At 34.8% G+C, this 22,755-nt stretch overlaps 1 protein-coding gene across 8 annotated transcripts in view; it reads left to right on the top strand.

Moving 5' to 3' along the window:
* NIPBL (NIPBL cohesin loading factor) overlaps positions 1–22,755 on the top strand; it is a 146,640-nt gene that overhangs the window by 60,523 nt on the left and 63,362 nt on the right. For 5 of the 8 annotated variants that reach the window (XM_054652900.2, XM_054652898.2, XM_054652889.2 and 2 more), the window contains exons 5-9: positions 1,091–1,190; positions 2,753–2,904; positions 3,973–4,133; positions 6,976–7,069; positions 16,494–17,126. In XM_054652900.2, coding sequence (XP_054508875.1) covers positions 1,091–1,190; positions 2,753–2,904; positions 3,973–4,133; positions 6,976–7,069; positions 16,494–17,126 — 1,140 coding nt within the window. Of the gene's footprint in view, positions 1–1,090; positions 1,191–2,752; positions 2,905–3,972; positions 4,134–6,975; positions 7,070–16,493; positions 17,127–22,755 lie in introns of those variants that run through there. The other 3 variants (XM_054652901.2, XM_054652895.2, XM_054652896.2) reach the window with 2 other exon arrangements.

Here is a 22,755-nt window from a genome sequence, read left to right as displayed (position 1 = left end):
TATAGATCACTTGCTGTAGTTTGCCAAGACACTGTGTGTTCATGAGTTCCAACACTTTTTTAACTGTAAGATATTAAATTCTGTCACTAAAATAACTGCAAGTTCATTTACATTTTTGTGTTTCTGTGTCACTTTGTCATGTAGTTGTTAGGATATTCTTTATTCCTGTATTGAAGAGAGGAAAAAAAAAGATTCCTTTAAATTCCCCTTTATAATGATGTAAGTCAGAGTAGAATAGAATGTTTCAGTTGGAAGGGACCTACTATGATTATCTAACCCAGCCACCTGACAATTTCAGGGCTGACTGAAAGTTCAGTCAAATTCAGGGCATTGTCCAAATGCCTCTTAAATTAGTTAGTTTCAAGAACATTGATACATGTGGCTTGCCAGCTGGTTCAGCACCTAAACTTCCACCACATGAGTATGGTTATCTACTAGATGTAGGAGTCACAGTTGGGATATTGGTTTTGCTTTGCAACTGAAATATTTCTGCACCTTCTTTGATGACATTCCCTCTAAGCTTAATGGAGATGGAATAGAAAGCTTTTGTCTCTGGGTAGAAAGAGACCACTAAATATTATTGGAGTAATGAGAATATCTTGCAGCACTCAACCCAGAGTGACTGATTGTTATACTTGCTCCAACAACTGAAGATAAGTTTTCTGTGTTCTTCTGACTTGTGAATCTGTGAAATCTTTTGCTTATTGACACAAGTATTGTGCACACCAGCCTGGGGTGCAGAATATATGACCTGGTTTAAAATGTTTCTCTTTACTAGTAGATTTTGACTTAGGAAGGTCTAAGGAAGAGATGAAGAAACTACTGTTAATATTGTAGCTGAATTAACATAACTTTAGAGAACACTTTTTTATGTCATGATGTAAAATGGACATCATACATGGATTCAGTGATTTCTAGTTTTTTTATAAATTAGATATTAGTTGTGGGTAGATGATCCTAATGTCAACAAATTTAATAATGTCATTAAAGTTCATAATCTCATTGTATGTAATAAATTCTGAAATTAGATACTTCACTGATTGAAAAGGAATTGTGTGTATAGTAATGCTGCTATCTCTTTTTTTAATAGGGATGATGATGTCACAGTTTAATATTTCTCAGAATTCCATGCGTGGTAGTCCTGCATCTTCAAATTATCAACAAACCACTATCTCACATAGCCCTTCCAGGTAATCCTTTCTTTTAAGTGGGATGGGAGGGGTGTGAACTACAAGTTGTTCCTACACTGACAGCCAATTCTTGTAGCAAATATGTAAGTGAAAGATGGTTAGTGTCATAACAAATTTGGCATTTGTATGATAGCAAGGTAAGTTTCTTCATATGTAAAGAAACCTCTTTCTGTCAGTGAGCTAATCCCTGTATTCTAAGGATTCATGGTGAATTCTCATCTCTCTCACTCCATCCCATAATTTGGCCATACTTTCTTTCCTGCCTAAGGAGTCCCTCTGCCTCCTGTTACCCTCTGGTTGTCTTCTACCTGTGTCAGAGGCTGAGACTGGTGGTAAGAGGATAGGACAGAATAGGCTGGTGTGTTCCAGCTTGTCCCAGCACTGGTTTAGCAGAATGGTGGGAAAGAAGATGGAGTACTACTGTAACAGTTATGCAAAAGGCTTCTTGCAGAAAGATAGGCCCAGTAGTTTAGCCAATCTTCCAGCAGACGCCTTATCAGATTTCTGGGTTTTTAAGTTTTGTAGCATTTGCAAGTAGCATTTACCTATAATTTAGGCTTTTATTAATATATTAAAATACTCTGGATGAGAGGGGAGAGTTCTGCCTGTAGTTTCAACCCCATTACTGGGCTTTAACAGGTCCCATCTTCAGTTATTAGATATCATTATTAAAATGAACTGATTTCAGGTTTCACTTCAAGTTACTGTTAGTGGCAAATGAAATGTTCTGTATCTTCACAACAACCAACACACTTTTAAACTTTTATATCTAAAAATGTTGTTTGAGCTGTGAATATTACAATGAATAGTACAAAGTTCTCTTGAAATCCTTGCAAAATCCTTATGTTAAGTACTTTGCTGTTTCTATCTGTGGAAGCTTACTTCATTGAATTCCTGTTTAGAACTTGGGGCTGTGATAGCTCATAATGTACTTTCTGATGTATTTATTTGGTTATTTTAATTTTGAGAAACTCATATAAGAATGTAAGTAATAATGTGCATGTATTATTGTCTCAATGTTATTTGTATGGCTTCTTATCTGTAAAACAAGTCTAAGATAAAGCCAGTGAAAGAGAAAGTTGTGTTCAGTGGACTTGCCTACAACATTCCTTTATCTTGACAGTGTAGTTTTGTTAGATGGAGTTATTTGGAACCTTACTGAAAAGTAAAGAGAGAGTAAATGGCTCCTTGTTAATCCTAATGACCAAGTTGATTAAAGCTTTTGCTGTCACTTTCGTTCAAACTTCTGAGATTAACTTTAGGAAATTGCAGATCTAATTTCCATACATATCTGTGTCATTGCTTCCCTTCCCTAGATGGAGGTCTTATGAAAGCTTTCTATTTATTATCTTCTGCCTCTTCAGTAACATGGGTGACGTTAGGAAAGTATAGATAGCTCAAAATACTGCTTTTGAAGGAAGTTCTCAATTGTGTTGGAGGCTTTCTTTATCTTAAAGAAATTTTCATCTTTTGAAGGTGTAATTTCCAAAAGAAATAATGAATTTGTCTATAGTTGCTATTCCAAATTTTAAAAACTTTTTTGCAATATTTTTTCTTTTTAGCCGGTTTGTGCCACCACAGACAAGCTCTGGTAACAGATTTTTGGCACAACAGAACAGTCCAGTGCCTAGTCCATATGCTCCTCAAAGCCCTGCAGGATACATGCCATATTCACATCCTCCAAGTTATACAGCTCATCCTCAAATGCAGCAAGGTAAGTCTGTGATGTTGATTTTATTCTCCTAGTTCATGTCAACTTTACTTTCATGTGCACATTTCATGGGTTTCTAATTTATTTGAAGAAGTCACATTCTTTATGCAAGTCTTTGAGGCTGGTATAGTTAAGCTTTGATTTTTTTTTGGCTGGAAAAAGTGGTGGTATCTACTTTGTTTTAAAAAAAATAAACAAAAGAAGAAAAAATAAAACACATTAATGTAGCAATGCTGCCCTATTCGTGTCCAATTCGCACTGTTGCTCTGTATATGTGACAATGAAAATAATCTGAGCTACCCAAAACTTGTATTTGTTAGCTGTGAGCATCACTTACATGTACTAGGGAAAATCTCATTTCTGCTAAAGAAAAGTTAAGTTTTCTTAACTTTAGATTACCTAAAGTTAATTTTAGAGATTTTCTAGCCTTACTGGCCCTTTTTAGTGTTAGATTAATTCTAAGTTGGCTAGATTAATTACAAGTTGACTAGAATTATGCTCAAGGTATGAAGTAACTGGCGAAGACGACCTTCAGAACAAATGGATTTTTGTTCTTCCCTTGTCTGAAAACAATCCTGAACACATAATCAGTATTAAGGTATTTAGGGCATTTTTTTTTTTGTTGATAAGTAGAATTCTACTGGATTCTTTTAAATAATTTTTTCATGAATTTTAGCATTGTGCTTAGAATATATATACAGCTGTTTTATATGTAATGTTATATGTCTCATGAATACCTTGAAAGTTCCTAAGGTAGTGAATTCAAGTTACATAGAAGTAAGCAAAGTTTTCTGTCATCAGTAAGGAAGATACTGACTGTAATTAGAATAGATACGGAGAGAAATTTGGGTAATTTGTACTGTGTAATGGAATTAATATTTTAAATCCTTTTGAAAAATCTTAGATAATGTGTTTTTAATCAAGATATTTGTAGCAAGTTGGATTCTTGTTCAGATTCCTGACCTCTTGCATCCAACATTTTAATATCCACCGTTAGGGTGTTTTCTCTGAATCTTTTCAAGTTCATGACTGCGTGACTGTATCTATATAGTTAATTTTTTTGTATTCCAGCTTCCGTATCCAGTCCCATTGTCACAGCTGGGATGAGGAATCTCCATGAAAATAAAGTTTCAAGTCAGTTGCCTGGAAATTCAGCTAATCATCATGCTGATAATTCTAGACATGGCTCAAATGAAGACTACCTACAGATGGTGCACAGACTCAGTAGTGATGTATGTTACCTTATCAATTTATTATGATAAAGCAGATATTTACTATGATAAAGCAAGTATGTGTTTAACTACTTAGAAGTCAGATATTTTATGATGCTGTTGAGGAATAAAACCATTGAAGATAAATTTCAATTTCAGATGTGTAGACTCATTTGAAAATTCACAGACTATGAAAACATAATACATCCTCATTGGATGGTCTAAATGGAGAAATGCTAGACATAGAAAGTAGTAAATGTTGTAAACTTGCATTTTTATCAATTTGTGCACTTTCTTAATGGTGCATATGTGTTACCTGTGCTTTATTTGTAATTATAACTTTTAAATCTGATTTTAGAAGCTATGATGCAGAAAATAATTTGAAGAATATTGAAAACAAATTGAAGAATATTCAAGTTTTGCATCTCTGTATGAATAATAATGTTGCAGTCTTTTCTAGTTTGGAGAAGACCTTTATGAATGAGCATTTTAAGAATCATAAAACTCAAGAACTTAAATTATTTTTATTCATTTTAGGATTTTGTTGCTTTAAAACATAATGCTTACATAAATGTTTTGCTTCATATACAAAACATAAAGCATAATTGCTTTAATACATCATGTTTCTCTGAAATACAAAATCAGCAAGTATCCCCTTAATGTACCCTTAATGTGTCACTACACATTCACTCAATTTAAGGGTGATTTTTGGTAAACTTGAGAGCTTTCCTAGAATATAATTCATCATTTGTTGAAGCTCCAAACTAAGGAAGTGTAAATGCACGTTTCTGAAAATTTGTCAGCTGTGGTAGGAATGACATCTCTACCCAAAATGTCGTATACCTAGTTAGTCTGTTTAGTTAATTTAGAAGAAGCTGTCTTTGCCTGTGTCTTTGACAATTGTTAATTTTCAATATAGGTGTGTTTCTGAGATTTATTACAAGTCAAAGAAAAGTCCGTTAGGGGAAAAAATATCAGTTCCATAATTTCAGTGCAGTAGCTAAATGAGTAACTCACTAGGATATCAGTTCAGTTTCACTTAAATTAGCATCGTATACTTTTGATACGGAACTCACTTTATTGTGGTGGTCTGAATATTAAACTCCTTTGCCCATGAGCATTTCCTCAGAAGGCAACAATTCTTTTTGCAAGCACTCTTGCAAAAAATAATTGTAATTAACACTACAGTGTAAGTTCAGGTTTATTGTGCTGTGAATGAAAGGAAAAAAATCTAATATTGTTCTGTGGTAAGTGCGCATAGGTGGTGAAACTGATGAAATCTGATTTCTTATGGATTTGTGTTCTTGGGGTTGTAATCACCTTAAGTCCATAAACTTCAAACTCTCTCCTTTTTAGCAGTGCCATCTACCCCTTCAGAAGGCATAGCCTAGTCTATGGCTGCACACATGGAATTTGGCTATTTGGCCATTGTCAGAGTGTGATTGTCTGTCTGTGCAGGCTGCTATCTCCTTGAAATACCAATTTTGCTTTCTATCTCACTACTGGATGCTGATTTCTTTCATGCAGACATGTAAAAACATAATTACAATTAAACCTTTTATTTTGTTAATTGGGTTAATATTGGTCAAAATGTTTAAAAAGTATTTATCGCACAGATAATTCAGATTAAAAAAAATAAAGGAAAGAAATGGCTATGTGAGAAAATTGCCTGTATACAGATATCTCAAGAAGAGCTACATTAAAATGTTAACTGCTAAAATAACCAATTTGATTAGGAAACATGAAATAACTGTAGAACTTCTTTGGAGACTTTGTTCATTTCTATCGCTGTACCTTTTGGAAGAATAAAATTATTAGAATTTGTTTGTAATTATAGAAATTTTCTCTTCACAGATACAGAATTTGCTAGCTTTTCTTTACCCCAACTATTCTCATAGAAGCTTTATAAAAAACAGTAGTTGAAGTGGGAAATAACCATTCTATAGTTGAAGTTTAGTTAGGATACTGTGTGAATGAGTAGTTGTGACCAGCAGAGGGCTCCACAAAAGCATTGGAAAAACCCATGTCAAACTCTGAATGGAGATTGGAATAGTGCGTTTCACATTTTGTATAAGGATAGTGTGGGGGCAAAAGCTACACATTTACATTGCTAAAAATAGGGCATGGACATAATTACATTGCGATTAGTATTATATTATGAAAAAGTTTGTCAGAAATTATTCATTGCTTTGGAGCAGGTTGGGGAAGTTCTTAATTTTGCCATTGAGTTGTTTCCTGTTTAACTCTTACAAGCTAAAATCACTCTAGCTGTGTTTTACATGAGACTAACCCAGCTGCTGTAATGGGACTGGTAGAGATTCTGTTCAGTCCTGGCTTCCCTATGCTGAGGATACAGATACAAATTGTTACTTTGTTGAATTATAAGAGCAAGATAGCGTTTTAGATAATCTTTTAAGATTAAGATTATCTATATCTATCTATTATCTTTTAAGGGTAGATTATGTAAAAACCAGAGTTTTAAAAATCTACACTTTATACTCCATTTCTTTCAAATGGTATTGTGTATAGGTCATGCATGTGCTCGTACTTGCAAGAAAAAATTCTAAATGGAATCCTAGTGTAAACCCAAAAGTGCTTGTCTAGCTAGAAAACATACACAAAGATTTTGTGTGAGTGCCTGTTCTGGTTATAAATTCCTTTTAAGTCTGATTGGAGCATTGCTTATATTATAGTCTAATAGCAATCTAAATTACAAAGGTTTTAATGGAAGTGACTCTTTTTCTAGTATTTCTTGTGTGCTTTTTTGCCCAATCCATTTTATCAATTTATGTACTAATTTCAGTTTTTATTTTAACAGATGTTTATGTTCATATGTTAACTTTTTTTATCATTCTCACTTTAGGATGGCGATCCTTCAATAAGGAATGCTGCATCCTTTTCCTTGAGGTCACCACAGTCAGTCTGCTCTCCAGCTGGAAGTGATGGAGCCCTTAAAGGTAGTCTAGCAGTCATGTCAATTTATATTTCCCAGTTTTAAAGAACAGAGAATTTAAAGAACAGAGAAATTCAAGAATTCAAAGAATTCAGTTTTTCCTCCTGAGTTTTGTATTTAACTAGTACTACAGACTATGGCATTATGTTTTGGATGCAAAATTATTTTGAGCCCTGATCCAGAAGAAATTTCTGATGGTCCAACAATTAACCAATCATCCTTCAAAATAAAGCTCAAATTTATGGAGGACAGAAGGATTTAAAATCCTTTCCAATCTGAAAATTAAATTCCTTTTAAGAATTCAGTTGCTCTACATAAGAAAAGTTTTAAAGGCAGCATTACGAGTATTGAAGCCTTAACGAGCTCAGAAGTGTTTTAATATGCAGCACTTGTCTTAATTACAATAATGAAATATTAAAAATATGAAAATAAATGAACTCAATACACATAGCATAAATGAAGCCTGAAAACCTTAGCTGTGGAGAGATTTAGGGTGAACTGTCTGTCAGTTGAGAGGAAACAGAAAAAAATAATTCTTTATACTAAAATCCACTTGGTAAGGTAGGAGTTGGGACATATTCTTGTTAATTTTCTTTTTCAGTGATTTTACATTTACAGAGCAATAATTAAAAGAGATTATCAGGAGATTATCAGGGAGATCTGAGTCAGTCTTTTCATTGCTTTGGAAGAAGGATGAAATACAATGGACTTAAATTTAAATAGGAGTTCTAACTAGGTCTAAGGAAAAACTTTTTCACTGTCAGGACAGTCAAGCAGTGGAAAAGGATGCCCATAGAATCTGTGAGTTTTCTGTCCTTGGGAGTTTTCAGAGTCAGGTTGGATAAAACCTGACATAACGTGTCCCTGCCTTACCCTGCTTTGAGCATGAGGATAAACCAAACATCTCCTGAGGTCCCTTCCTAACTGAATTATCCTGTGGTTCAGGTGGCAAGTGAGAAGTATGTGTATGCCAGGAGCTTCAGTATTTCAGGACGTCTTGTTCTAAAGGACTTCCCATAAGACTCATGTAAATGTGGTTATTTTTCATTCTTTGTCAAGTTTGTAGGTTTAACAAGGTTGTGGATCTAAGTTAGCCCACTCATATATGTGATTACCATTCAGTCAGACAATATTCTATTTTTTTTTTGTTTGTTAAAGTTGCTGCTGTTTCAATTGGCTTTCTCAGAACCCAGTTTTGAAGGGATAGCTTTTCAGACTATTTCTGAAAACAGACTGATTGTGTAGTTCAGATTGTAATGTTTTGGCATTAGCATTAAAGTGCAAGAAGATCTTTCTGATTTATCTCTATGTTAACTTTACTTTTCCCGTTGATAAATTGCACAACTCAAATACTGCTTCTAATGGTGTTGACATTTTGCCATCATTAAGACATTAATGAACCCTGATTGAGAGAAACAGTTCTTGATGCTCCATCTAGTATTTTAGAAATGCATGGAAGAGTTGTAAATAATTTCAGTGTTATTAAGAACATGGGATCCTCTACAGGGAATTTTTGGCCTATGATTCCTAGTGAAAGTTGGGATGAAACAAGTATTTATGCTGAGCTTTTTGTTGCTCTCTTATTAGTCCCTGAAAGTTTGGTTAGCAGGTCACAAACCTTGATAAAAAAAATGTACAAAATACTTACCATTTGTCTGGAAGGACAAAAAGAATGGCAAAAGGTGTAACTAATCATAATCAGAGGGAGATTTCAGGAAGGTTGTTATAATGCCAGAGCTTTCTTATAGAACATAGAGGTTTGAGACATTTACCAAAGGTTACAAGACTTTTGGAGAAATGGAGACCATGATTGCACAGTCTTGAATTACCTTCACACTGAATGTAGCTGTCTGTGTGACAGAATCTAAATGAGGGAGAAGTTTTGTTTGCAACACAGGCAAATATTTGAGAGATGACAGGACTTACTTTTGTGTTTTGGGTGGTTATTAATTTAATCAGTGGAGTAAAATTTCACTTTCTTTGTTCACTTCTGCTTCACTAAAGGTACAAGAGCAGCTGAAGTTTAATCCCAAAATTTTTTTGGTTTTAGCTATGGAAACATCATAATGCCTCTCTTTTCAAGCTGTCATCTGTTGCCAGTGGATGATTTTTTAAGAACTCATTCTGTGAATAGAGTATGGAGTATCATGGAGTGTTTTCTTCTTGTTGACCTCATGAAATATCCCCTGGATTCTATTACTGAGGATTGATTACTCATCAGAATATTTTATCAATTTGCTCTACTTTCCTACTGCTATACAACCTCATATTTTATTTTAATTCTTAATTTTTTCTTGAGGAAACCTCTAAAGACTTGGATAAAGGAAAGGCTTCCATAATGTTTTTAGTCTGCTGCTTTATGAAGAGGTGTGTTCATATAATTTCCAGTCCTGTTTCCACACAGTTGTCTAAATCCTTAGGAAGACATCTGTAAGGACTAGCAACAACTCTTACAAAATTATGTAATTTTGCACTCTTTTTCACAAATATGTTGTATTCCCTCTAGAAATTTTTAATGAATAATTTATTATTTTCTGAATAATTTGGAAAGATCCCATCTATTTTCTTAGGGCTTTATGGAATTTCTCCAGTCAGATTGCACTACATTTGGTCTCTGAATATAGAATAGATAAGAAGAATTAGGGATCTTCTCAAATCTATAATGTAGACTTCAGTACTCTCTCTTCAATGCTACTTGTGAAGAAAAAATGCTGCCTTCCTTTCTCTCCTTCAAAAGAATGGCAGAAGAACTTTATTTGATAGCACCAAAATAAACATTCATTCCTGTTTCTTCCTTCAAGTCTAAATTTTTTTATGCAGGGAGGCTCTGAATACTTCTGTTCTCAGGTAGAATAGCCAAAGCTTGAGTTTTTCATGAGGCATTTCAAATTCTGGGTAGAGTGGTGGGACTCTTCTCTGAAAACTATTGGAAGGGGATATGGAAAGTGAATATAATCTGTCCCTAAAAACTTCTCAAATGTATGTTCTTTATCTGTCTTACATGCTATCCCTTTTAGGTTTGAATTTTAAATTAAGTTATACTCTTTGAAAATAAATGTCATTGTTGTCTGCTAATCAAAATAAGTAGCATTTTCTTCGTATCTAATGCAAAATTTGGTAAACTTTCCAGAGGAAGATTCTAGGATTTTAGAAAAAGCTGCAGGAAAGGACTTGAGGTCTTGCCATCTTTTTACACTCATGTTGGCTAAGCTGTAGCAGTACTACTCTGAGTAACTTCCATGTATTTTAAAATGCCAGTAACAGAGTTTCCTTGGCTTTGCCATAGAAGTTATTAAAATTCTTAGTGTTAGAAAGCTCCTAAGGCTTAACCTGAGTAATTTTTGTTGCAGTTAGTCATGATGCTTCATTACTTCTTTCCAATGGGCAAAGAAAAACAGAACACATCCTTTTTTTTTATATCAGACATTTACATATCAAAGAACATTATCATGTCTTTCACTAATCTAATCTACAAACTGAACAGCACAGTTTCTTTTACCTTTACATAAGTCATCATTTCTGAGCTTCCAATTGTCTTTGATGTTTTTAACTGACTTTTAATTGGTCTGCATATGTCTTCATGTTCTACTGTCCTTAGTCGTAGATACATCTCTATTTGAAGATTTAGCATGAGTTGTCAGGAAAGTACTGAAGACTACTTAGTGTGATACTACTGTTGTACATGGGAGTATAGCTGCTCTTTGCTGATAACTTAGATTTATGCTGCAAGTTGTTTTAAGCATTCTACTGTATTTCTATAGAGCTTTTCTGTCTTCCTTTTATGGTTTGCAATTCACAGATAAATTAGAAGTTTGTGCTTCTTGTCACTGAATTTGTTTTGTTTCAGAAAGTTATTCAAATCAGTCAAGAAAACTTTTGATTCTATTTTTAAAAGCAGGGGTTGGCCTCTTAAAGACATTAAAGCAGTAATGATATTTAGATTAATAAAATAGTTTCTAATTCTTTTTACGTGACAAGATATTAATGACAAATATTTTAAACCATTATTGTTATGACAGTGCTCTGGAAAGCTGCACTTGTTCACCTATACTCACTTAATTTTTATTAAGAAAAATTGAATTTGTGTGAGCATAGCTTCACAGCAGGGTTTACAATAATCAACATATTATTGTCTAGATTACACTAGATTAACACTCTTCAGCTTGTTAGTGAAATTATTATGAGAAGCTATATAGAAAGCCATGCTAGAGTCCAGATATGGCACTTAAATCTCTTCAAGATTTGATCATACTTTTTCTTAACAAATTCCTTTGGAATACCATTTCTTCATTATCTCGGTTCTTACAGAAGAATTGTTCTAGTGTGTACTTGAATCATACTGACTATGTGTTATAATCTGGGTAGGCCTTTACCATCTTTTTGAAGGGATTGTTTTTCTCTTTTTGAGTCTACTGGAGGCACAAATTCTCAAAGTGATTATTACCAATTTTGAGACTGCTTTAGCCAGAGTTCCAGGGTGAATTTGTCTGATCTCATTTTTATGAAAACTCCCATTTTATGTGAAGGTGGTAAGTAAGATCATTAAGTGAGGATAAAAAGGAAAAAAAAAGACACACTTCATTTGCACATTTTAACTGCAGTCTCTTGAAATCTGTTGGCAATAGTGTGTTCCTTAGGTTCTATAATCACAAAGTTCCTAGGTTTTCCAACAGACATATGTCATTGTGACAATGTGAATGCTCTGCTTCTCTTCTCCAACTTCTGCCCTTAGGAACTTGTTTACAGTGTAATTACTCATATGTAAAATCTTAATAATTCACATGCAGCACGTACACATTTCTTAAAGCCTCTCTTTTCAAAGGCTTTTCCAGTAAAATGTCTGGAATGTTGTGTCTGGGTTTATACACCAATTTGGTACCTATTTAAATCATGCTAGGAGTGTGGAAGATCACTTTTCTCTGGATTTAAAAAAGCACTTGAACATTCTTGAAGTTTCTCTCCAATATGCTATGAACCAAATACTAAACATTAGTCTTCGTTTGTTCTCTAGAAGTTTTTCCAGCTTTCATGCTTAGAGAATGACGCTTGTAGCGAAACAGGGTGTAGGATAGCTGAAAGGCTTTTGTCAACATCTGAGAACCTTTGTCTACAAGGGAGTTAAAGGAATAATAAGGTACTGTTTCCTGGGACCCTTTGGAACTTGTTATTGTACAAGTGGAAAGATAATAATTTTTTAATACTGAAAAATATGTGAGTTCTAACTTCCTGATAACCATAGTAAATGCTTTTAAACCATGTGGATCACAACAGAGAGTGTGATCAGTGGTGTGACTTTGCTGCATCATCTTCAAAAGGCAAGTGACATGAAGAGGCTTAGAGATCATCAGAGGAGATATCACGAAAACTTAAAAGAAGTTGTGAGTATTGTGGTGTGATTAGGAAGTACAGACAAAACCATAAGATGGAGATGTCAGTGATATATGCAATCTCCAGGACAGATGGTTGCTTTGTTTGCTATCCAAGCTAGTGATACACAATGAGCAAGTAGAGCCAGGGTGAACAAACCAGAAGTGAATTCAAAACTTTACATTTTAAAGATGACTAAGTCTCTGTCAATGCAATTGAATTCTTTTTATAGTTGATTGCATTATATAGGATTTGATAAGATATGGTTCAAGAATCACAGAAAAAATTGTTTGCAAATTGCTACAGCAGTTAATAAAACTTCTTCCATGCTTAGTGCCATCTACCACTAGGAACCAATAGAAGAACTAAGAAATGTAGAGAACCAGCCCTAGGTTTATCATGGGTGGTCAGAATGACTGCTGCTGGGAGACTAGAGAGGTATTGTTGATGGTTGTGTTTGTTCTCTGTAGAGACCTCATTTCCTATTATGGTACCTGCTTCTCAGCTATGTTTGGTGTTATGTGGTTAACCCTCAATATTTGCTGTTTAGTAACAATACAGTGACCTTCCTGAATCAGGGGAGAACCTCCTTTTAACTTGCCTGCTATATAAAGAGAGCATGCACAAAGTTCTTTTAACAATACTATCTGTGGAAAGTCAGCTACAGAAGGACAGATTTATTTTTCTCCTGAATTACTGCCCAGCCCTAGATTTAGACTCAAAAGTTGTCTAAATATTTCTCTATTCTAAAATAAGAAATTTGGTTATTTCCTAAAGATAGTTTCTGAAGATTTGTATATTATTTACTGTACTGACAGCATTTTGTAGAACAAACCTTGTCAATCTTGGAATCTCAACTGGTTCAGCAAACTCATCATAATTGTCTGCGTATTCTTTAAGTTTTGGCTTTTTTTTTTTTCTGTTGTCTAGTCTTGGTAAAGGTACTTATTCTTAGACATATAATGGCCCAAGACTTCTCCCATAGGAAATACTCCAGACCGACTCCACCATTAATAGACAAGACTCTCTCTGTATAATGGCTATAGTTTTCATAGGATTATTGAGGTTGAAAAGATGTCCAAGATGATCTGTTCCAACCTTCAAAGAAAAACCATCATGTCAACTAAACCCTAGCACCACGTGCCATGTCCAGCCATTTCTTGAACACCTCCAGAAATGGTGACTGCCCACATCCCTGGGCAGCCCATTCCAATGCCTACCCACCCTTTCAGTGAAGAAATTCTTCCTGAGGTCCAACCTGAATCTCCTCTAGTGCAGTTTGAGCTTTTCTTCTAGTTGCCTGGGAGAATAGGCTGATCCCCACCTGGCCACAACATCCTTTCAGGTGGCTGTAGAGAGTGATAAAGTCTCCCTGAACCTCCTTTTCTCCAGGATAAAGACCCCCAGATCCCTCAGCCACTCCTTGCTGGACTTGTGCTCCAGCTGTCTTCCCCCTCTTTGATTTTGCTCCAGCACCTCAGTGTCTTTCTTGTAGTGAGGGGTCCAGAACTGACCAAACCATTCAAGATGTGTCTTCACCAGTGCTGAGTACAGGGGAGCAATCACTGCCTTGGTCCTGCTGGCTACACTATTGCTGATACAGGCCAGGTGCCTTTGACCTTCCTGGCCACCTGGGTAGTCTGCTGGCTTTTGTTTGAAGTCTCAGAATGTGCTGTGTGTCCATTGTGTGATATCTGTTCAAAACTGCTGTGGTTTGTGGTAGGGTGAAACTGTGCAAGAATGCTTCATATTTTTCAATTTCTTTTACCTCCATACATAGGCATTGTAGCTTCTGAGCCTTCTTGTTGTCCGAGGCTTAACCATCATTAAACATCTCAGAAATATGTGAAGTTATTGCTGGAACATGTTGTTTTAAAATGCAGCTTATAGGCCTTACAATCAAAATGTTGTAAGAATTTCCTTTAGGAGGAAGATATTTTCAAATACTTATTCGTAGTGCTGCCTAGGAGAGGCAAAACTTTACTTTTGTTTCTTCATTTACTGGATTCTAAGACTGTTCAATGGAATGCAGTGAAATCCTTCTGGCCTCCTCAAGTCTATTCAAAGATAAAAGATAAAAAGAGCTACTTTATCTGTTGCTGCAGTCTTACTTTTCAACATGAGAAATGCCAAATAATACCAAATCAGATATTGTCATATTTATCTAGAAATTTAGGACAAGAGAGAATAAAGTCTGTCCCCTTTGTTTAGATGTGTAACTCTGAAAAATAGTAAGTGTTCCATTGTTGCAACTTCAAAATTATTCATTTAAGAGGAAAATCAAGATTAGATGTGTGTAATATCTCTTTGAAAAGTTCTGAGTTGCCTCTACTATTTGTAGAAATATCCTGCAGCTTCCTGAGTAGTAGTCATTACCATAAAAGAAATTAGTAGCTAAGGATTCCTGTTACACATTGTATTCAATATTTCAAATTACCCAAAGAAATGGTAGTTGTGGGGAGGAGCATAACAAGAATAGGAATCTGTTAAAAAGCAAGGGAGAAATCTTCTTAGGGTGTAGTGAGAACTTTGGTACTGGTGGTTGAGTGTGGTATCTGATTTGAGAAAGGGAAGTAGAGTAGTAGAACTGTTTTGAAAATTGGGATGAGTCAAAACAGAGCTTCCCAACTTTGTGGATGTTATTGACAGAATACGGATTTGTTGCTGAGGGCCAAGAAGGATTAAGATAAACCCTTAAGATAAGCTATGTTCCTGCTCGCTGCATACAGAAGTTGTGGCACTTTCACAGAATGGTCTATGGAGACAAAAGCATAGCAGTCTGTGCAAAGAGGCCATCAGTAAAAGCACACTTTTCATGTAAATTGAAGCTTCAAACAGAAATAACCATTCTGTTTTTTCACCTATGGTTTGGTACATTGTTTAATGATTTTTAACACTTTCAAAAATATGAAATTTAAGCTGCAGAATAAAACTGCTTTCTTGTTTAGTGTTGTTTCTTGAATGAAGCACACAAGGCCTGGATTCTGCTTAATTTTTGCTTCTTGTTAGAAGTGCTGACCTATGATGACCTGACCAGAATGACTGATAATAATATCAGTCACTGATGTTTCTGAAGATCAGTATTTCCCAATGGATGAATGGAATGTGAATGGTTGCTTTAAGAAGAGGAGTCTGTGTGTCTTCCCCACCTTGCACAGTATTCCTTCTAAGCCAGAACTATAGCTCAAAATTATAACTGGGACAGGTTGAAAAGCTTCTCTGTTTTTCAGACTTTTTTTTCTAGGCTGACAGTTAAAGGAAGCTGATTCATTAGAGAAATTAGAACTTCAAATGTAATTAATTGGAGAAATTATTTAATTAAAAGTGTCCTCTCTTTAAAATTTCTGTAGATATCCTCAAATCCTGGAAAGAAGCAAAAATTCATACAGAAGCAAAAATTTATACATTAAATAAAAAAGGAAGGGAGATAAGGCAGGGAATGGTAGAAAGATGCCTTTAGATAATTAGTATTTCCTAGATAGTAATGAGTGGGGGAGGTTGGAATAAATTTACCTAAAATAAAATAAAGAAAATTCTAAAAAATTAAAATAACTATCAGAATCCAAGTTAAGGAGGTTGTGTATGTTTTGGTTTTGTTTTGGGGTTTTTTTAAATTAAAAATGTGTGGCTGAAATGGCTAGTGCCTATATACTGATCATTAAATCTTCATCACTGGACCTTAATAAGAATCTTTTTGATCTTTCCTTTTTTCTGCCATCAACTTGCTTTTGTTGATCATTTTCTAATAGCTGATATTCTGAACCTTAGGTACTATTTTTATTTATTCTTTTTTGGTGGTGGGTTTTTTTTGTTCCATCTTCTCTGAAATGATCCCTTCTCTACTTGCAGTGGATAGCTAAAATTCCTAGAAAATACACTGCAACTATCTAGATTGCATCTTGATCTAGCAATGATGTGCTTCCTACCAATCTTATTTAGACCTTTTGTGAACACAGTTATATGTAGAGATACACATTAAAAGTATGCAGGTTATATTTAGTGTGTTTTTATATAAACATGAAACAACATAACTGTTCAGTTTTTCTGAATTATTATTCTAGGATCAAGACAACCTTTAATCCAACAATCTCAGCCTCCACCTTATTCATCACCTAGAGATGTTCCCCCAGACATATTGTTAGATTCTCCAGAAAGAAAGCAAAAGAAACAAAAGAAAATGAAGTTAGGCAAGGATGAAAAAGACCAGACTGAAAAAGCTGCAATGTATGATATCATTAGCTCTCCTTCCAAGGACTCCACTAAGCTTACATTAAGACTGTCTCGTGTAAGATCTTCGGATATGGACCAGCAGGATGATATGCTTTCTGGTTTGGAAAACAGCAGTGTGTCAGAGGGTGATATTCCTTTTAATGTGCAGTACCCAGGACAGACTTCTAAAACACCCGTTACTCCACAGGATGTTAACCGCCCACTAAACGCTGCTCAGTGTTTGCCGCAGCATGAACAGACAGCTTTCCTTCAGGCACAACAAGTGCCTGTTTTACAACAGAACACTTCAGTTGCTGCAAAACAACCTCAAACTCCTGTGGTACAGACACAGCAACAGGTTTCGCAACAAGGAGCTATAACGTCATATGATGAAGTAGAATTGGATGCATTGGCTGAAATTGAGCGGATAGAACGTGAATCAGCTATTGAAAGGGAGCGATTTTCAAAAGAAGTGCAAGATAAAGGTAAAAGGATTGTGTGTGTGTATATACACTATATATTATATAAATATATATATATGCATATAAACCCCATATATATATATAAAAAACACTTCCTGTCATTGTCACATAATTCAATTCTGTGTACGCAGTGTAGGTTCTTCTACGACATTCATCTCCATTCCCTTCCAACAATGAACTGTAATCTTTCATATATGCATACTTTGAATATCTGATATTCTTTATTTGGGGTCTTAATGGATGGAAAGTGAAATTCTTATGTTTCGAAATTCTTTTCAAATACTCTTACTTTTAACCATGAGACTGAATGAAGTACAGTTAATGTTGTTTATAGTTTCTAAAATCCCAGCAGTACCATAAATCAAAATTTATAGTAAGTTTTGACAGTTGTATTATTAATCCATGCTGCCTAATTTAAGAAAATGCAGGAACATTGTTTTATCCCATTTCTATTCATATCCCCATTTGGATTTAATGTGAAGGAAATGTGAGACTAAAATCACATCTGTTCTGTTCTTTTGAAGGTAGCATAATGATTGGGTTATAGATACAATTATATTGTTGCTAATGTTTGTTCAACTGAATATTAATTATTATGTAGGCATTAGAAGCTTTAGAGAACTACCATATATCTCTATGGTCTGTAGCACAGAACCAGGTAGGCCTCTGAAATGTTTTATCTTCACTTCGGTAGGTGGACTTGTTGTCTTAATGGAGTTAATTGAATCTATCAAATTTTTTTTTTTTTTGCATTTCTCTTTCTTTTTCTGTTGTTAACTGGTTTGAAGGTCTTTGGTTTCAGATGTGGTTTATGAATTAGATAGTAATAATTTACCATAAGTATTTTTCAGAATCTTCCTCTGCACCATGTTTAACTTCTGAGCAAAAAAATGTTTAGTAGCGTAATCCTAATTTATTACATACTGTCAAGTAAAGTCTTGCAGAATGGAAAATGGTGAAAATTCTGATTTTGGAAGTTCATAGGTGAAAATGGCCCATGTAGACATACTTGCATGGAATGAATTTACTCACATTTTGGGTCTTTAGTATCAGAAAGGGTGCAAATTTTCTCCCTATTCAAAGTGGTTTTTCGCTATATGTAGTGATGCCTGAGTGGTGAAAGGAAGAGAGAGTTTGTGCGTATTTGTGTGCATGTGTGTGTGTGTGTGTTTGTAAACATGGTTGCAATACTAAATGGTGTAACTTCTAAGATGTTTCTTATTTGGTAATTAAATATTTTTTTTTTAGCAAAAACTATTTATGAATGTAAGGGGAAAAGGTGTGCTCACCACAAAAGAGATTTCTACTGATCTCTACTGTCTTTAATTTAATGAGATGGGGAATTTGTTTATTTGCCTAAATCTCTTCCATTAATCTTAAATTTATTGTTGGAGAGCTTGTGGTTTGTGGTCTAATAGTTCAACAGCTACATTTATGTCCACACATTTAAAATAGAATCTCTACCATGTTTTGCCTGAGAAGCAGCTGAAAAAATGCACAGCAGCTTTCAAACACTTTGATCAAAACTAAAAATACACTTTCTGTTTTGTTTTGGCTTTCAGAAAATGTTGATCGTTAGTTGTAAAGTTTGTTTATGATAATTACACATCCATGATCAGAGCCTTGATTTGTTTGTTTTGGGGAAAGGAGTGATTTTGATGGACTGTGACCTTTCCTGTTCACCGCTGGTCAATAACCATCTTCCCAAATACAGATTCTGACCTTATGGTTTCCCTTACTTGCATCCTCTGGTCTCAGATCTCCCTGACCTCCTACAATTGCTATAAATCAGGTACAAGAGTTGCTCCCCTATACTGGGACAGATGATCACTATTTATTCACTTGTGCTAAGTTGCCCCTATGATAGACAGCAGCACTTTTCACTTTTTCACTCTGGCTCTTGAGGTTTCAGCCATAACTGCATAGTATTTAGTAGAAAGATTTTTAGCAGTCTTGGAACAGATTTCCTGAAGATGCTACCTTGGAGATATATAGTTCTTATTTTTTTGGTAATGCTTTTGCCATTGCTTCTAAATTTATGCTATGTCTAGAATCTGATACACTCTGGGATTGTTCTAGTTAGAGCTGTTTGGTTTTGTGAGGCTGCAAGAGGAAGCATCCTCTATTTCCTATAGGAATATGTCTGCTAGAAACATATTCAATAACTTCTAGATATGTAATTCATTTCTGCAAAGCTGCATAGTGTATTTATACAAAGACCTGGCATTTGTGCCTTTTTGTACATGTACTGTAACTTCAGATCACATTATGTCAGGAAGAGAGCGTGGATGTAGCAAGTGCTCAGTCTAATTAGAGTGGGACTGCATAGAGCCAGCTGATGCTTTACAATAGCAAGCATCCCTTTAGAGAACTTACTCAAAATGCTAGTGCATACTAAAACATGCATGAAAGCATCTTTGCTGCTTTTGTAACAGAGGCATGGGAATGCATATTACAATCGTACTGTGTTTTCTGTGTATACTCACACTGGTTTCCATAAATTACTTCTGTCCTTTATTTTAGACATGAAATTTCCACAGTTCTGTACTCCATCACAGATTTTCAAATGCTTTCTTTTTAACAGAAAGGGTTTGGTTGCATAGGACATGTTCTTCTGAGGTTAATAACCAGTAGTGTGGAAGAGTTTATATCAGAAAAGCAGCAGAGATTTTGGGGGAACATTCTTGCTAAAAATTATACACCTTGTCTAAGGCAATGGTGAGGTCTGGGTTTTTTTTAATGCTGAGGTCCTTTTATTATATTTGGTACTGGTGGTAAATAGGGATTGGAGCCTTGTGGTACTTCTATTACTTTCTGTAACAAATCATTGTTTCTAATAAAGCTCTTAAAATATTTGGCTTCCTCCAAACAAAGTCTCTCAAAGTGGGAAGCAGTCTGAGTTTCAGAAGAGGAACCAACACAGGGGTTTGCTGAAACACCTTCTTCTTTGAAAAGTGGCTTATCTTTCTGAAATCTGATTTTCATGCTTTTCATTTATGAAAAGGAATCTTTAGTGCAAAGATCACTAATCCAAAATCTGACAAATTCAAGCTACTGTGTGTCAGATATGTGTAAACAGTGATTTTATAATATAGACTTCCTTCCTCATATCCAAGTGCTTTTTGTAGCTATGTTTTTATAATTCTATCCTTTTTGGCTGCTTGGCTCTTGGAGTGTGTCCCCTTCATATATCATGATAGAGAGGTGCAACGTTTAACAATAACAAGTTGGTTTCATCCTTGTTCTCTGTGTGGAAGGGCAGGAGTTCATCTCCTCTTTCTACTCGATCCTTAAGAAAGTCTCTCTATTGATTAATTTAACAAGTAATTTTTCTGTATCTGTTAGTGAAAGGAGATTTTGAATATCTAGATATTTGGCACCAAAAGTTGCATTTTAATAATCTCTTACATTTAATCACTTCAGTACTGCTAAATAGTCCATGGAACATGGCATAACTCAGGTCTTCAGTTTCCATTGCTTCCCTCACAATGGCCTCTATATCCTCATCAGATGAAATATGTTAATCAATACTAGATCCTATCTTCTCTTTTAAAAGAATCTGTAGTATTACAGATAGGTCTAGCTATTATTTGTCAAGACTCAGATTATCTGAATTGGAAAAAAAGAGATTCAAAAGGGATTTTAGAGAAGTGGATTGACTTTTTCCGTAACAATTGACTGGTAAACTGTCTTCTGCTCTGGTTACATTGTGATATTTTGATGATATAATTTCTTCAGAAAGGTAGTGAAACTTAATTCACACTTTCTTCTCTTCTAACTACTGCCAGTAGTCACACTTCCTGTACTACTTGGTGCAGTTGAAGGATTTTGAAACAACTAGGGGTCTATATTCTGAACCAGTTTTGTTCCCTTAACTGACATTGTGCTTTGTTCACTTTCTGAATTTGACTACTCCAAGAAACTACCGGAATTCCTATTAAGTTTTAAAAATTGTCCTAGAAATTTCTGTTGTTCTCAGGCATCTTTTTTTCTTTTGGGAGATGAGGATGTTGAGAGAGAAATTTCATTTTGTAATCTCAGTTATTTGCATTAACTTGTGCTTTGCCACTGTTCAGGTACAAGTTACTTATTTTTATATGTAGTTAAGTAATTCAAAGTTAATCCATCACTTTTAGACTAAACCTTTCCTAGAACATTACATTAAGTTCTTCTTCTTTTTCGAGATTTAAATCTGTTACAGAATTTATTTGCAGATACAAAGTTTGTACATCAAGATCTTTCATGCTTTTCTAAAACCTCCAAATACTGTGAAACAAAAATGTTTAACACACTGATGCTAAACGGAGCTTGCAGTCTTTAAGCAACACGGAAGGGGGAAGATAACCTTGAAAATTGCATAAAATCCCAGGAAGTAACCCATCTCTTTCAGATACTTTCTTGCAAATTGATTTAGCTTTTTTATTTTATTCAGATTTGCTATGTTTTAATCTGAGCTCTTCCATACACAGGACTGTGTAGTTAAGTTTTAGATTTCTTCAAAGATACTTTTGTATAATACAGCTGTGTTAACAGATTGAGGAGTTCTGCTTGTAAAAGGCAGAAGTTTGTTTTCTGGCATTTGTGAAAGAGTAATCAAATCATTAACCATTTCATTAGGAGGCTAATATTTTTTTAAACTTAAAAGCATTAGAAAAAAATTTTTACTGAGACAAACCGACTTGTATATGTGTGTTTTTCCCTGTATATTTTACTCCTGAGGATCCATTTTACCCACTTCTTTGGAATCTTACTGTGGATTCTTTGAATTAGGAAGAAGTGAAGCTGTAATAACTTTATTTCCAATAATTGGATCAGTTAGGGGGCATTTGGATGCCTGCTGTGGGCTCTTCTTTTTTTGGTTCGTTCCAAGCCCTTAGCAGCAGAGACACACATCCCAAGAGTGTGAATCTGCCGGAGCAAAACTCTCAAAACTACAGTTGTAGGTAAGTAACCTTTTTCTCTTACTTTTTAAATTCTTACCCAGCTACTCTCCCTTTCTCCCGTTACCCATCTCCCCCATAAAATTCCCTAAAGAGGAAACTAATAGAAGAATACTATTAAGAATTAATAGTTTGTTTATGTCTAATTTTATGTAGTTAATTAATGAAGTGACAATATGTAATTATAACCAGTATATTAGCATTCATTTCCAAAAATATTTTGTAGGGAGCTTATTGCCTTAAAAATGGAGCTACAAGTAGTGATTTGTATGGTAGTCTTGCAGATTACAGTCATTAATACCAGAAGGTGAAGAGATACAGTGTGGAAGATAAATGAGTGTCTGTATAGTAGAATGTGAGACTTAGGTATCATGAGTTTTGTGTATACAAGCTTTCATTAGGTCTGCATTTTGTAGTGTGATGTAATAGATGAAACTGGCACCTCATATAGCTCTTCCAAGAAAACACAGCTTGGCAGCCTCTAGGTCCTATAAAAGACAGATTTTGTGGTTTTGTGTGTTCAGACATGTTTTAAGAAAAGTAAGGAGAAGAAGGATTCCCATTCTGTTAGAGGAATTGCAATGAAATATTGCAATGTTTACACCTATCTGTGAAAAGTTGCTTCCTTTTACAGTTTTTATAAAGACTATTATACTTTACAAATGAAAAATGGTTTTCTTTTAAAAAAAGGT

This window comes from Agelaius phoeniceus, chromosome Z (genome assembly GCF_051311805.1).
Source record: "Agelaius phoeniceus isolate bAgePho1 chromosome Z, bAgePho1.hap1, whole genome shotgun sequence".
NCBI lineage: Eukaryota > Metazoa > Chordata > Aves > Passeriformes > Icteridae > Agelaius > Agelaius phoeniceus.
The sequence above is the reverse complement of the archived record's forward strand: the minus strand, read 5'-3'. Positions and strand labels throughout refer to the sequence as shown.